General features: G+C 45.8%; 1 protein-coding gene and 1 long non-coding RNA gene across 2 annotated transcripts; both read left to right on the top strand.

Annotated features, from left to right (window-relative positions):
- The first annotated feature begins 1,578 nt into the window (after positions 1-1,578).
- Positions 1,579-14,918, top strand: LOC147021138 (riboflavin transporter 2-like). Its single transcript, XM_085890949.1, has 4 exons — positions 1,579-1,825; positions 8,629-9,715; positions 11,616-11,739; positions 14,287-14,918. Exons 2-4 carry the CDS (start codon positions 8,676-8,678, stop codon positions 14,494-14,496), a joined length of 1,374 nt encoding a protein of 457 aa, XP_085747075.1. The 5' UTR covers positions 1,579-1,825; positions 8,629-8,675; the 3' UTR covers positions 14,497-14,918.
- LOC147021139 (uncharacterized) lies at positions 11,746-14,054 on the top strand. The gene is made up of 2 exons (XR_015060717.1): positions 11,746-12,770; positions 12,886-14,054. It is a non-coding gene; the product is annotated as an uncharacterized LOC147021139 (long non-coding RNA).
- Positions 14,919-16,517: the final 1,599 nt, after the last annotated feature.

The raw sequence follows: 16,517 nt of genomic DNA, 5'->3' as shown, positions 1-16,517 counted from the left end.
GCCTCCAGAGCTGTCCATTACATACAAACAAACAGACATACAGACGGACAAGCCGGTAGGCGACATGGGTGGTCGCTACATAATTGCATACTAGTCATACAGTTTTTGACGGATTGGGCTGAAATTTTTTGACAAAGAGGTTGATTATAGTGCGCATAAAAGCAGGGAAGGCGATTTTTTTATTTTCAAAAAAAAAAATTCGGATTTTTTTTTAAAAAACTTTCAAAGTCCCGTTGCTAGGCAACGGTGGTGGCCATAGCAACGCTGCTCAAAAGCGTAGAACTAGATCCTGGTATGAACCTTCCAGTCAAGTTTCATCAAAATTGGTTGACTCCTCTGGCCTCCAGAGCTGTCCATTACATACAAACAAACAAACAAACAGACGGAAAACCTGAGAATCAGGGTCCACTAGCGACGCCACCACACAATTTACCCAAACCAAACGATGCCGTGGGTGTGGCAACAAGTTTAATAACGATGAATGTGGTGAATTGAAGGTCGTGACGTGTGATCACATGTTGCCCAGCTCGAGCACAGAAGAGATAAAGCTGAGGTTCGGCTCGGCCGCGGGGATTGTCCCTGGGGCATTGCCGTTGTATGTCGCCGGCTCACTTGGTGCTCATTGAATGGTGAGAACACTGATTGATATATAATACTGATTTATTTTGCGGTGATTAGTTGCGCGTGTGTACCTTACTGTTTATGTACTCCTTGCTGCGTCTGTATTTCCTGGTGTGCCCGTAGAAGCGGCTTCAATCAAATGGAATAAAGCCTAAACTCTGAAGGTTCTTCTCTCGTCCTCATTTCAATGACGTCATCGATCACGTGGTTTGGCAGCCATATTGGATTTTAGTGAAAACCATGAAAAAAAAATCTCTCAAGCAGCAAAACGGATGAATGTGAAATTTTCAGCTGTGTCATCAAGACTCCCAGTGGGGATGAAAGTTTGATTACCAATTACAATATCCCTTCGATATCCCTTCTGAAAGGGACAAAGCTAATAACGGGTAAAACTTGTAATTAATAATGTTAAAACAAACGCGACCCCCACCCTCAACATCCCCCCTTGCGTACGTAATAAATAGATAGCTCTGCATCCTCCGGTTGTGCTCGTAAACTACATTCCGAACGATAACGAAAGGTGCTTTCAAATGTTTGACGTTAATTAAATTTACCTGAGTTGACTACTTCCTGGTTTTGTCGAGGGCGGGGCTGAACACCTTCGTCGGGGCGTCCCTCCGTCCCCACGTCATCCACCGAATTCTGTGATACGTTTCCCGGCCTCGCGATCCGTGAATGAAGTGATTTTTTTTTTCATATCTCGAATGTGTCGATTTATCGAAGCACGACGAGAAATGGCGCCTCTGATTGGTGTTTACGTGCGAGGAGGCGTGGTTTCAAGGAAGAGCTCGCGAGGGGCGTGGTTTCACGTGCAAGGAGGCGTGGTTTCAAGGAGGAGCTCGCGAGGGGCGTGGTTTCACGTGCAAGGAGGCGTGGTTTCACGTGCAAGGAGGCGTGGTTTCAAGGAGGAGGTTGCGAGGGGCGTGGTTTTTACGTGCGAGGGGGCGTGGTTTCACGTGTTCCACGATGGACGTGCAGTTCGTACATAAAACCGACCGTGAGATAAGATGGGCTGTTTTATACCACGAGAGGGGAAGGCGGTGACGAACGTCACCTTGAAGGTTCCGAGTTGGCTCATCTTGTCGGATGAACAAGTGACTCGTGGACGCGGCTCGTGGTGTCCGCTTGAAGCTGCCTGGCCCTGGCTCGGGTTTTCTGCTCCTCCACCACGTTTAACCGCTGAAATTGGGCGTCACGACGACAGGTGTGTTTACCGAGTGTCTGACTCGAAGCGGTTTTCTTCACCCCGAGTTTGACCTCCACCCGATGTCTCTCATCATGACGCCGTCGGCGGATGGGTTCACATGCAGGGATGGCTGAACAAGTGTTTATTGTGTGTGTGTGTGTGCGCGTGTGCTTGTGTGCGCTTGTGTGTGCGTGTGTGTGTGTGTGTGCGTGTGCTTGTGTGCGCTTGTGTGTGCGTGTGCTTGTGTGTGCGTGTGCTTGTGTGTGCGTGTGTGTGTGTGCGTGCGCGTGTGTGTGCGCGTGTGTGTGTGCGCGTGTGTGTGCGTGTGTGTGTGTGTGTGTGTGTGTGTGTGTGTGTGTGTGTGTGTGTGTGTGTGTGTGTGTGTGTGTGTGTGTGTGTGTGTGTGTGTGTGTGTGTGTGTGTGTGTGTGTGTGTGCGCGTGCGCGCGTGTGTGTGCGTGTGCGTGTGCGTGTGTGTGTGTGTGTGTGTGTGTGTGTGTGTGTGTGTGTGTGTGTGTGTGTGTGTGTGTGCTTGTGCGCGTGCTTGTGCGCGTGTGTGTGTGTGTGTGTGTGTGTGTGTGTGTGTGTGTGTGTGTGTGTGTGTGTGTGCGTGTGCGTGCGTGCGTGCGTGTGTGTGTGTTCGCGCGCGCGTGTGTGCGCGTGCGTGCGCGTTTTCACTGATTTTGATATCCTGTAGGTCTCTGTTCCACCTCCTGAAACCCATGTGGAGATGACACGGGCAGATTAAGATGTTTTTTTTTTCTTTTGGTGCGAGGCACAAAAACATTTCAGCTGAAAAAAATGACTGTGTCGCTTTCGCTCCAAGAAGAGGACCCTGGACCCTGTGTCGCTTTCACTCTTTCATTCCTCTTTTTTCCCGCCTTTGGAATAAACTTCCTCACTCTATTCTTTCCCATTCTTCCCTCCAGGCTTTCAAAACAGCTGTTCACCACCACCTCTTATCTTCCCCCATCCAAATCCTCGATCTTTTCTACCCCCGATAATCCACCCAAGCCCACTTCCTTCAATTCTCCTAATTTCCTTCCTGAAAGTCCCTGAAATGTCCATCTTCTCTTCGCTATGTTCCCCGTCCCATCCCCATCCCTCTCCCTTCCACAGTTCACCTAATGTGTCTGTTCCCCACTGTTTTGTCCCTTCCACTCCCGCCCCTCTTGTCTCATGCCTCCTTGCTGTGAGTTGTGTGTTAGCTCTCATACGAGCCTCGACCAAGGTATACAAAAAAAAAAAAAAAAAGAAGAGGACCCCGTGTCGCTTTCGCTCCAAAAAGAGGACCCCGTGTCGCTTTCGCTCCAAAAAGAGGACCCCGTGTCGCTTTCGCTCCAAAAAGAGGACCCCGTGTCGCTTTCGCTCCAAAAAGAGGACCCCGTGTCGCTTTCGCTCCAAAAAGAGGACCCCGTGTCGCTTTCGCTCCAGAAAGAGGACCCCGTGTCGCTTTCGCTCCAAAAAGAGGACCCCGTGTCGCTTTCGCTCCAAAAAGAGGACCCAGTGTCGCTTTCGCTCCAAAAAGGGAACCCCGTGTCGTTTTCACTCCAAAAAGAGGACCCCGTGTCTCTTTCGCTCCAAAAAGAGGACCCCGTGTCTCTTTCGCTCCAAAAAGAGGACCCCGTGTCTCTTTCGCTCCAAAAAGAGGACCCCGTGTCTCTTTCGCTCCAAAAAGAGGACCCCGTGTCTCTTTCGCTCCAAAAAGAGGACCCCGTGTCTCTTTCGCTCCAAAAAGAGGACCCCGTGTCTCTTTCGCTCCAAAAAGAGGACCCCGTGTCTCTTTCGCTCCAAAAAGAGGACCCCGTGTCTCTTTCGCTCCAAAAAGAGGACCCCGTGTCGTTTTCCCTCCAAAGAGAGGACCCAGTGTCGTTTTCGCTCCAAAGAGAGGACCCAGTGTCGTTTTCGCTCCAAAAAGAGGACCCCGTGTCGTTTTCGCTCCAAAAAGAGGACCCCGTGTCGTTTTCGCTCCAAAAAGAGGACCCCGTGTCGTTTTCGCTCCAAAAAGAGGACCCCGTGTCGTTTTCGCTCCAAAAAGAGGACCCCGTGTCGCTTTCGCTCCAAAAAGAGGACCCCGTGTCGCTTTCGCTCCAAAAAGAGGACCCCGTGTCGCTTTCGCTCCAAAAAGAGGACCCCGTGTCGCTTTCGCTCCAAAAAGAGGACCCCGTGTCGCTTTCGCTCCAAAAAGAGGACCCCGTGTCGCTTTCGCTCCAAAAAGAGGACCCCGTGTCGCTTTCGCTCCAAAAAGAGGACCCCGTGTCGCTTTCGCTCCAAAAAGAGGACCCCGTGTCGCTTTCGCTCCAAAAAGAGGACCCCGTGTCGCTTTCGCTCCAAAAAGAGGACCCCGTGTCGCTTTCGCTCCAAAAAGAGGACCCCGTGTCGCTTTCGCTCCAAAAAGAGGACCCCGTGTCGCTTTCGCTCCAAAAAGAGGACCCCGTGTCGCTTTTGCTCCAAAAAGAGGAGCCCGGACCCCGTGTCGCTTTCGCTCCAAAAAGAGGAGCCCGGACCCCGTGTCGCTTTCGCTCCAAAAAGAGGAGCCCGGACCCCGTGTCGCTTTCGCTCCAAAAAGAGGAGCCCGGACCCCGTGTCGCTTTCGCTCCAAAAAGAGGAGCCCGGACCCCGTGTCGCTTTCGCTCCAAAAAGAGGAGCCCGGACCCCGTGTCGCTTTCGCTCCAAAAAGAGGACCCTGGAATCTCAAATGCTTTCTTGGTAATTGAACACACCCCAGCGCATGTGTGAAACTGAGGACCTTTTTTCTGGTTCTGCCAATTGTGAAACGAAAAAACAAAGAAGTTAATTTTGGGTGATGTTTTTTGTTTGATTGTTTTGTTTTACCCTTTTTTGCTTTTCACCACCGCTCGGGTAGTTTCATTTCGTTTTACCCCCAGGACAGGTGTTTTAACTTTAAAAACCACAACATTCCGGGTGAGCATGGGTTCGTCCATATACTCATGAGGGGTTTTTTGTGATCGTTCAATAAATTGTTGGGTGGATAATGATTTAAACAATATCGATATGTATCAACACGAGGAATTATACAAATTATGGAAACATTATAACGTAGTTAATATTCCACTTGCTTTCTCGACTAACCTATCTGTTTTATCCCGTCGGATCGACCACACGAACATACAGGACCAGAGTTAACGAGTAAGAGTGTATTGCAGCCAACATGGTGGAATCTCACTCCTCGGCGAGACAGGTCACATGACCTGCGATCCCCCGGTGTATCACATGACTATGCAAACACAACATTATTTCCACTTTTCTTGCCCAGTGACAATTAAGCTCAGCAACCTACAAGCCAAAATGTGATCAATGATGTCCATTCATTTAAGTGTTGGAACCTCTTCAAGTTCCCATTATATGAACTTAAAATCACTCGGTTTGTTACAAAGTCAGATCGGTATCTTGGAGGACGCAACCCACTACTTGAGAGAGTGCACCTAACTCCCACCTGTTGTCCGTGTTCCCCAAGCGAAGAATGCGATTCGCCTAGTGGGCCACTTTTGGTAAGCAGAACCGGCGCTGTTCGATGAACCGAATGTTTGGTTAAGATGCCAAACGTGAACACTCATCGGAGCACCTTGGATGTTGAGGTGGTTGACTAGTTAAGTCTGGGTGAGGAATTGTAGTATCAGGCAGGTGAACAGCGTCAAAGTTCCCATTGTGAATTCAAATGGGGATGACCAGCCTGGTGGTACCCAACACATCGTCGGGTTTTCCAACGAGAACCATATTTGAGCACAAGAGTATTTGGACTGGCTTTGGAAACAATATGTTGTGGCTGTGATAGAGATGATGCCAATTTGTGCTTATGAATTGGTCGCTTAGTTCAGACCCAATCACCGTGGTTCATGGTAGAGTGTGTACCTCCTATGACGTCGGTCTGTGTACTCCTTGTACCCGCTGCTGATTTTATTGAACAGCACTTGCTAATCCTCCTGTGTTCGCTGTTGATGTCTTGGTTTCAGAACTTCCATCGGATATCAGAGTTTGCGACCCATCATCATTTCAGCTGGGGTACGCTGTGTTAGAGCATGTTGGTGTTGAGCGACGAGTCTGCAGAATGATTCGAACTGCATCCTTGAATATCTTTCAATCTTTCAATCGAGTGTTGAGTCTTTCCTTGATCACACGGGTTAAACGTTTCTACTCTCCCGTTGCATTGCGGGTTGCAGCGGGCTGTGCGACGACGCTCTATCCCGGCATGCTCCAAGAACGTTTCAAACTCGTACGAGACGAATTGCGGGCCGTCGTCAGCGACGATAACTTCGGGCATTGTCCACGTAGCAAAGAGCTCACTGAGAATGTTGATGAAAGTCGTGGACGTCATTACTGGGGTTGTGGCAATTTCTGGTCACTTCGAATGTCGCTCATGGACTACAAGGGACCTTGGGTTGTCAGGAGCATCATTTACTTCACCGAAGATGTCTTCTTGAATCTGGCCCCACAGTTTCTCTGGCCAAGGTATGGGTTGTAGTGGTAATTGCATGGTTTTCTAGATTTCTCACTTGCTACACATGCTTCACAGTCCCTGATGTGCTCTTCAATACATCGGTTAATACCTGGCCACCACACCGAATCTCTACATCGTTGTTTTGTCCAAATGATGCCTGGATGACCCTTGTGAGCCATATTCAAAACATTCCTCTGGACACACACAACAGTCGTTGAACACAGAAAGTTCATCCTTGAGTCTCAAGTACAGCTCATGTTCGGGCGTTGGTGTTTGGCGGGGCCAAGTGTTTTGGATTAAATGGCAGACTTTATGGAGAGTCGGGTCCTCTGTTGAAGCATTCTGTAACTTTGCTGCTGTCACAAAGTTGTCCAACTGTATTTCCATAACATCTGGGTTACTGTCGTCGACGAGTCTACTGAGCGTATCCACAACTTGATTATTGGCTCCTGTCACATACCGGACGTCAAAGTTGAATTGATGAAGTCGATTAGATCATCTGTGGACGTGCAATGGCTTGTGAGCAGATCCCGTCGGAGCAAGTGGTGTCGTGAGAGCCTCGTGCTTGGCCTGTCGTGTGAATTTCCTCCGCAAGAGAAACAAATTTCAGTGCTCACAAAGCAAGGGCTTCACCTTCACCTGTGGAGTACTTTTGTTCATTCTTGGAGAGTTTTTGATGCATGAGCAACAGGTCGTTCCACTCCATTTGACACTTGAGAAAGTGCAGCACCCAAGGCAATTCCTGAGGCACCAGTGGTGATGATGGTTGGTGCTTTGGGGTCAAAGTGTGCAAGAAGCGGGGCATTTGTAATCCTTTTCAAACTCTGTAAAGGCTTGCATCTGTTCGTCGGACCATTTCCTTGGGGTGGCTTTACGCAATAACGTGCGTAGTGGTTCAGCCACATCAGCTTGGTTTAATACAAACTTGGTTCTTAGTTTTATACAAACTTCTACTGGAGGTAGAAGTTTGTTGCGTTGAGAAACGAGGCAGGTTCTGATTAGTTATTTGGCTCTGGAAGATCATTGATGGCCTGAACATTGGAATTCAGTGGACGAACGCCGATTAAAGAGACCTGGTATCCCAGAAAATCGATCTCATCTCGGTTGAACTGGCAATTGTGGTTAACAGCCAGTCGCCGTCTGGGCATCCTCCGTCGTGTAAAGTCCTTCCTCGGCACACCAGAGCTCCTGACCACATACAAAACTTTCGTCCGCAGCCTGATGGAGTACTGCTCTCCACTCTGGGCTGGTGCTCCCGCCTCTCACCCTTCTTAGCTCAACGCTGTGGAAACCAAGGCATTTAGGATCATTGGTATCTCCCACGATGAGGCTGAGTCTTTGGGTCTCTCACTCTCTCACCGCAGGCAGGTCGGTGGTCTTTCTGTCTTCTACCATCTCCTCGTCAGCCTGGCCCCACTGATCTGTCTGAGAAATGTCCCCCCCCCCCTCCTCCCCTCATATTTTCCACAGGGTGCTCAAACTACCAAAATCACGAATCACTGCTCCCCTTCACTCTTTAATTCCACTTTTTTCTCCGCCTTTAGATGAACTCCCTCACTCTCTTCAATCCTATTCTTCCCTCCAGGTCTTCAAAACAACTGTTCACCGCCGTCTCTCATCTTCCCCCATCCAAAACCCTGATCTTTTCTACCCCCGTTAATCCACCTTCAAATTCTCTGCTTTCCTTCCTGAAAGTCCCTGTAGTGTCCATCTTGTTTACCCCGTGTACCCCAACACCATCCCTCTCCCTTCCACAGATCTCCTAATGTCTCTGTTCCACACTTTTTTTCGTTCTCTCTCCTGCGCCTCTTGTTCTCCTGCTCCCCCTTCTTTGTACGTTCTGTGTGTTCGCTCTCATACGAGCCTCGACAGAGTATTAAAAAAAAAAAACAACATAAAAATTATTGTGACCATGTGATGCAATGTCGTCGAGGATAATGCATCCCTCAATTCCAGACACAACTGTTGCCAGTATTTTCTGGAGTGTGCTCTGTGCAGAGCTTCACTAATTTTGTAATAGTCCTGTCTGGTTAAGCATCAGGGGAAACTTTTATCTATTTATTTATTTATTTGTTTGTTTGTTTGTTTATTGAAATTGATTCATTACGTCGGTGCTTCCTCGGGGCCCTCGGCATGGACGATGCGTGCCCATGCATTAAACCGCCACCGGTTGGTTGTTCTCTCGACGTGTAGGTTTCAGAAGGTGGAACTGCGTGTGTGTGTGTGTGTGTCAGCCACTTTTTTTGGATGTATGAGCAGAGTTTATTTAAGGTGGACCCTAGAACTTTGATTTGACATGTATTCTTGCAGAGAAACATGACTTTTTTATTTTTAATCCCTCCTTGCCTTGTGTTTCTTCTTAGGACCTGTTGCCACAAGAAAAGGCTTTTTTCTCGTGATAAGAGACACCATGACGTTGTTGGTCCACGGCCTGTGCTGCATGCTAGGTATTGCCTCCTGGGTTGCTATTAATTCCATCTGGGTACAGCTGCCCCTCATGGTGCCTGTCCTACCCGAAGGATGGTTGCTGCCTTCCTACCTAACGCTCATTATCCAGGTGGCCAACGTGGGCCCTCTGGTTGTGGCACTTCTCAATCGTTTCTGCCCAGGTTTCTTGAAAGAAGTGAATGTAATATATGCCATCCTTGGAGTTGGGCTGCTTTCCTGCCTGTTACTTTCACTCTTCTGGAATGCTACTCTCGTGGTTGCGGGTGAGCTCCGAAGTTTGCCACTGCTGGTGCTTGCCTTCTTCCTTGCACTTGTTGACTGTACTTCTTCCGTCACGTTTCTTCCATTCATGTTGCGCTTACGTTCTCACTACCTGCCCACGTACTTTGTCGGTGAGGGCTTAAGTGGCCTGATACCTAGCTTACTGGCACTTGCCCAGGGTGCTAGTCAAGTAAAGTGTGTTAATAGCACCTTTTGGAATGGAACAATCACAGAAAGCACAACACAGCTGAGCTACGAGATTCGCACTGTCTACCAAGAACCACTTTACTCCACGTCGGTTTTCTTTTTGCTACTTGTGGGCATGTTGTTCGGTTGTTTCGTCTCCTTCACGTTCCTCGATAGATTTCCTATGGCCCACTTGCAATATTCTCCTGAGGGTCGTCTTGCGTTAGCGGCTCCTTCGTTGGATTCAAAGCGTCCATCCACAATTGACGTTGAGCAGATTGGAGAGTTTGACATTCAAGAGACACCAATTACGCAGGAATTGACGCCGCAGTTTGGACGAAATTTCGGAGCGTCTTGTGAAGGACTCTCTAAGGTTCGCTATGCAGGTGCATTGCTGCTCGTCTTCTGGGCCAACTCTCTTACTAACGGTGTGCTGCCTTCGGTGCAGTCTTACTCGAGCCTGCCGTATGGTGAAATGGCCTACCACCTGGTAGCCACGCTTGGAGCGATAGCCAATCCCATGGTTTGCTTTGTGCCCAAGTTCTATGCTTGCAGGTTTGTTTTGTGCTTGCATTAATAAATTGCACGATGTTGACTTCATTTTTGTCATCGTACATATTATTTACGAATACCGTTATCAATAACAACACTACGATCTTGATCTTCGCCGATAATGCACCTGAAGCAAATTTAACGAATCGAGGTTTGTGATGACAGGAAGGTATTCTGAAACAAATCGGCCCATTTCAATTTGGTGAGGTGTGAGATCAGGAGACCCGTTATTCGTCGTAACAAGCCCAAAAGTAGTTGATATTAAATATTTTTAAACTACGATGTTTGGCTTGTCGCTATGCTCAGACAAATCCATAATTTTCTGCTGTACATGTTAGTATAATTGGGCCTTTTTGTTTGCCTATCGCTCATCTCCAGCATTTAAGATGAAGTATAGACGCATGCGTTTGGGATTATGCCAATTGGATCCATCACGTCCAACGCTGTTATGGTTTGTGTCGATAAAAGGATAATCGCACACGGATGTACTCCTTCATGCAATTCCTTAACAAGGTGCAACCATTCACATTTTGGTACGGACTGGATAGGCGTGGTAGATCCCAACTCCCTGAAGTTGAACATTGTGATGCCAATAGCATCGGGATAGGCTACCACGCCTCCACCTTGAACCCATAAGTGTTGGAACACCAGGCCAGTGCTGTAATCGCACTCGCTGGTTAATTGTGATACTAACAGGGATGAGTAAAAGGGAGTCGAGGTTGTAGAGAGGTTCGGCGTGGAGTTAGGTACCTAAAAGTTGGGAAGAATAGAATTGTTCGAGATGGTGTTCTGTTTCGCGTCTCGATCATTGCTCGTTTGGTTGTCTTGGGTTGGTTAAGTGTGACAAATGAAACTCATCACGAGGGTGCAAACGATCCGAAGTACCATAATCGTTCTTTGTCGGTGAACATTCCTCATCCACATTTTGTTGTGTGAACGTTCTGAGGTTTTTATTTTTATTTTTAACCTCTGCCACCAAAAGTGGACGGACGTTATGTTTTCACCCGTGTCTTTCTGTCTGTCTGAGCAGAATATCTCATTTTCTATTGATTTTTTTTTTTTACAGGAAACTAGCAGAGGTACCAAGCATTGCCAGTGCTGTTCTAATCATGTTGGTATTTTGAAGAAAAAAAAATGTGGCTTTAAATTTTTTAAAAAAAATTTTCTTCTTGTGGGAGCCAAAAACACTTCCCTTCACCAACTGAGTAATGTGCTTGGGATCATGTTAATATTACTTACAGATGCTGTTTCTAAAAGATTTGGCACGATTGAGTGATGAAAAATAAATAAATAAATAAACAAACAAATATAATATCTTCAATTTTCTTTTGGCCTATCCCTCCCCAGCACCCACTGATGAACCGCAAAGTTTGACAATGATCCGTTCGGCCATCTCAGATAAATGGTGACGGACAGACAAATATATCTCTCTGATAGTATAGATGAAGAACGTGGAAGCGAGAGAGCAGTTGTTGACCGAGTTGAAGGGGAAATAAAAATGCAAGGATGTTAATCTTTCGAAAGGGGAAGCAGCGATGCTGGCGCAGTTGTGCGAACTCGACTTGTCGGCAAGCTATCAAGGACTTGTTTATATTTACCGTATTTATTTCTCAATCAGTGGGCAAAGCTTGTGGAACTAGCAGATTGATGAATATATCAAGGACTATATTTCCAAGGATGAGTGGAACAAACTCGTTTGGGCGTGTTTAGAGCATTTGACGTAAAATTGCTGCCTCCATCACAGAATGTCAACATATTACGTCGACAAAAGAAATTGTGATATTCTGCTCTTTCCATGGAGAACTGGTCCTGACAACCTCTGATATATAATTTTGTGCTGATGAGCTCCTTCCACCCAGCTTGTACCGTTCTTGACATCCCCCACTGTATTCTTGTCCAACAGGTCGCAGGTCATATTGGCTTTCTTGACCTTGATCGGCACGGCGTTTGGAGGTTACATCTTGGCTATGGCCGCCTTCAGCCCTTGCCCTCTGCTTGTCAACACTGAAATGGGAGTCTTCTTGATTGTATGTTTGATAGACTTTGTTACTTGATTGTTTTACCTGGTAGGAAAATGGTTGGGTGGTGATGTGCTCAGCCCTAGTTTCAAATCCTCTTGGGATGAAAATAGTTGCCATATGCCTGGAGTTTTTTTAGTGTTGGGGTAGCCATAACCGATTGTAAATGTTTTAATAACTTGGAGTGTATCCCGTGCTGCAGGCTGCTGGTGAGGCAGAGGAATTTTGGAAGGGTGCTGGCATACAATGGTGGACTGTTTTCAAAAGATAGATCTTTAATATACAAGTAAACAGGTCGGCCGTCTGATCAACTTCCCCTGTGAAAGAAAGCTTACCAATTCATGTAACTCCATGCCTGAAAAACACCTCCATAATAGCGAACGCAGTGAGTTTCATACTTTACGCGTGCACGTGAGAGAATAGGAAACAACAACAACAACACAATACAATACCCCTGGCTATTTGGAATCCGTGTCGTTGGCTATGACCCTTTTGCTTCCGTTTTTGTTTTGTTTCTGGTTTTTTTTATTTTTGTTTCCGGTTTTTGTCATGGGGAATGATGCATTCCCGGACATGAAAGACCCAAATAATATCAGACATGGTGTATATTTCCTCCACTGATTTTAATAAAGATATCTCCCGCATGATCAAAAAAAATTTTTTAATCGTGATTTACGTTATTTGATCGCTGATCCCGAATCCAGGCCGAAGTAACCGGAAATTTCGTATACAGTTGTCAACAACTTATAGGTAAAGTCAGAAGCACTTGTAAGAAGAATTCTACGTTCGCTTCTAGGCTTTGCCTATTCCATGTTGTTTTATAGTCTGATCAGTAACGGAACCACAAGATGAGATAGCTTCAAGGCAGCTGCACTGTTCATCTCTGCAGGATGGATTTTTTTTATTTTTTTTTTAAATCGAACTTACTGTCTTTATGTTTTGCTGATCAGGGAATTTCACTCACATGAAGTGTAAATCCTGTGGTCATCTCATCTTGTCACTAATTGATGGACGAAATGATCTTCGAATTTATGAGTACGGTAGGTTTTTACCTTTGTTTGAATGTGAGCTGAGGAGGTAATTACCTCTGTCACCGAAGGTGAACGAGGTTGTTTTCACCCCCTTTTCTATGTCTGTCTGTCTGTCTGTTTACAGGATATTTCAAAAAGTTGTCGACGGATCCGTATGAAATTTTGTGGACAGGTTCGGTGTGTGACAAGGACGAGCCGATTCGATTTTGGTGAAGATCTGGATCAAACTTATATAATTTAAGTGATTCTTCACCATTGAGAGATAGGGCTAAAAACGATATGTAGGACGATATATCAAAAAGTTGTGGACGGATTTGGACGACAAATTGATTCGATTTTGGTGAAGATCCGAATCCGGATCCGACTTCTCGAATTTTTCAAGTGATTTTTCACCATTGAGAGATACGGCTCAAAAATGATATGTTGTTGTTCGTCTTTCGGCTGCTCCCGTTAGGGGTCGCCACAGCGGATCATCCTTTATGATCCGCATACTGATTTGGCATAGATTTTACGCCGGATGCCCTTCCTGACGCAACCCTGGTCGCCTCTTACGACACAGGGATAAGGATTGGGTTTCGCCATGATTCCGGGCTGCCCTACACACCCTCTCATAGCATGGCCCAGCACAGAGCTCCCGTCCTCAAGCGATCCTCCAACCCAAGCCTCCACGCCACTATGCCCGGTATACGGCTCAAAAATGATATATAGCACGATATCTCAAAAATGTATTTGTTTCCTATATGTTCTCGTGCATCAGGCATTACGGGGCGGAGGCATGCACTCGACTGTGTAACCTTCTAGTTTTAGCTTTGTTTTTGTTGCTTCACCTTCAATGTCATTTAATCTTCAGTGTCAAAGTACAGGGTGCTTTGAAATATGGGACTGTGGTTTTTTTAATCGAAATAAGAATGGACAATAGTAACAGTAACACAACAAATGTATGTTAATATCTTCAAAAAGTCGGTCTCCACTTGTTCGCCATCATCGTCAACACATGCCTGGAATCTTCTCCAGGTGGTCTCCAGAAGCCCAGACACATTTCTTGTGGTATTGCTGCAATCGCATCTTCAATTTTCTTCGACGAACGAACTTGTAAACGCGATAAATGGTCAATCTCGAGGGTGGATCGCGGTTGAAATGCTCTCTGTATTTGTTGCGAACCACCGTCGTGGGTGACTGAAAGGCGTCCATCCATGCAGCAACATTTCTTCTTTGCTCCAAAGTCAATGTCGTTGCCATTTCAGTCAACTGCAAGGAATGAAAAAATAATAATAACAATAATAAAAAAAATAACTCGGTGTTTACATTAGGTTTTTTTTGAAGCACCCTGTACAAGTTTTACTTCACGGAACTTTAAGTCCTAAATGTGTTGTGTAGACATGTTTGATCTGATAATTGTGCACAAATTGCTGAACGTTCAGAATGGCAGCCAAGGTCGTCATCTTTCAAATTGTGGCATTAACATTAAATCGGACCTCAAAACTCTTCACGTTTCATGCAATATCCTTTTTTTTTGTATTTGCAGGTGCTCTGCTGGGTGCTTTTTACGGGGATCCTTACCTACGTCAAGGTGATGGTGGGTCTTGTGCTGCGGCAGGAAGGACGCATGGCCATGCTCTGGTGCGGTGGCGTCGAGCAGATTGGCTCTGCTGTTGGTGCTTTTGCGATGTTTCCCCTCATTAATATCTATTCCATCTTTACCTCTGGGGACCCATGCACTACTGTCTGCCATTGACATTTTACCTCATTTTTCAGACATTATTTTTGCCTGGACATTCCACAGAGTAACCAATGGTAGTTGGTCTTTTGTGGTGAATTTTTATTGCATAACCACAAGTGCTGTGTATTATATACCTGCATTTGGCTTCACTATGTACAGTGTATTGTGGTAAAATCTACATTGCACTTAATGAAATATTTTGGACAAAAGAGCACGAAAATTCCAAAAGTTGCCAACCAATGGAACTTTTCTTTTTTTTTTTCTTCCAAAGTTTGCAGAAGTTTTAATATTTAAATGAGGGCATGGTCTACAAGCACAAAACTGCATTGTGATTTATTTTATACACATCTTTCCCAAATGGACTGAGTAATCATGCTTCAAATTTTTCACTTGAACGCAATAAATCTGTGGTTGCGATTGGTTATCCTTCTGCTAAATGTTGGAGATTGCGTATGTAACGAGACGTTTTACTTCTGTTCTTTGTCAAATGAGTGCACGCGCCGTACTCGGGCTGCAAGACCATCAGTGAGCTTGATGGGACATCGCCAGGAATTTATTTTGAGTGGTGCATTATTATAGGTTTTAGGGTAAATCCAATATGGTTGCCAAACCATGTGACCAATGACGTGTGTGAACCTTTTGTTCCTCGTGGAGAGGTGGTCATACGTGTAAAGTTTTTGCCTCGATCTGTTCATGTTCAACCACTTCAAAGATTTTTGAAGGTTTAAAAAAAAAAAAAAAAAAAAAGTGGCTTCTGAATCACGTGACCAACGATGTCATCAAATATATCATTTTTTTTCTTCTGTGTACCATTTTATCGCTAGATGACCCTCAAAAGTTTTCATACTGATCGGATGGAGCATTCTACATACGCAATTATGACGTCACAATGAAGGTCCCTATGATGTCATAAAATCGCTCATTCCCCAGGAGGATGACTTGCTACGTGCCAAGTTTCAATTTTTTCCTTGCTGTGGTTTTAGAGATAGAGGTCCAAAGCTTTTCCGTTTTTCCAATATGGCTGCCACACGACGTGACCTGTGACGTCATAATTATTACAACATTCTACACGAGTCGTCGCACCAATGGTGAAAATTTCATCTCAATCCGCCAAGCTTCCAGTTCTTGAGCAACTGTGGCAGTTCTGCTTCAGGGTCTCTCACGACTTTCTCAAACATAAGTTTTGTGTGTTTTTACTGTCATTTTGTTACGTCCGCCACCGAATGTGAAGGAGGTTATGTTTTCATCCCGTTTTGTTTATTTGTCTGTTTGTTTGTGTGCAGGATATCTCAAAGTTTTGGACAGATCTGGATGAAATTTTGTGGACAGGTTCAAGGTGTGACAAAGCCAAACTGATTAGATTTTGGTGAAGATCCGGATCCGGATCTGGATATGAGAATTATTTTGTTTTTTTTGTTTTAAGTGATTCTTCACCATTGAGAGATGAGGCCAAAAACGACATATAGCCTGATATCTCAACAAATGCATTGTGCCCGATATGTTCTCGTGGATCAGGCATTACGTGGCCGACGTATGCGCTCTACCGAGTGCCCTTCTAGTCATCTCTTTATTTACTGTGTGTTTCCAACTTGGTCGTGTTAAAACTTGTGCTGATTGTTGAGTTGAGTTTTCGACGTCTTTTCATCACCGGTTTCCTTGTCGCCGACGCTTCTTGTTTGTATGCATGATCGTGTTTTTGTATTTTCTCCACTTTTCCCTCCACCCACCTCCAATCCCTCTCAATTCTACCCTCCATTTCATCTATCTATAATTCCAGGTGTGTGTGTGTGTGTCCACTGTTTCTCGACAACCACTGGTCCGATCTAATTGAAACTTGCCAGGTATATTGCTGGGGATCTGAGTATGTGCCTTTTCAAGGTTTGATATTAATTGGACAAGTGGTTCCCAAGTTATGGCCATTTATTTACCAAACCAATGACAGGACACGTTGCTGCGGAGACGTGGCCGATGGGGAAAGGGCGCCATTTAGTTACCAATGACAGGACACGTTGCTGCGGAGACATGGCCGTTGGGGA

This window comes from Eptatretus burgeri, chromosome 8 (assembly GCF_056783735.1).
Source record: "Eptatretus burgeri isolate ZD-2024b chromosome 8, Ebu_testis_v1, whole genome shotgun sequence".
NCBI classification, from domain to species: domain Eukaryota; kingdom Metazoa; phylum Chordata; class Myxini; order Myxiniformes; family Myxinidae; genus Eptatretus; species Eptatretus burgeri.
Note: the sequence above shows the minus strand (reverse complement) of the source record. Positions and strands in the feature narration are given on the sequence as shown.

Bases quoted from the DNA above. Each gene is read 5' to 3' on its own strand.
- LOC147021138 (XM_085890949.1), top strand. From the start codon at position 8,676: ATGACGTTGTTGGTCCACGGCCTGTGCTGCATGCTAGGTATTGCCTCC. The intron at 9,716-11,615 runs GTTTGTTTTGTG...CTTGTCCAACAG, and splicing joins CCCAAGTTCTATGCTTGCAG to GTCGCAGGTCATATTGGCTT. The intron at 11,740-14,286 runs GTATGTTTGATA...TTGTATTTGCAG, and splicing joins AAATGGGAGTCTTCTTGATT to GTGCTCTGCTGGGTGCTTTT.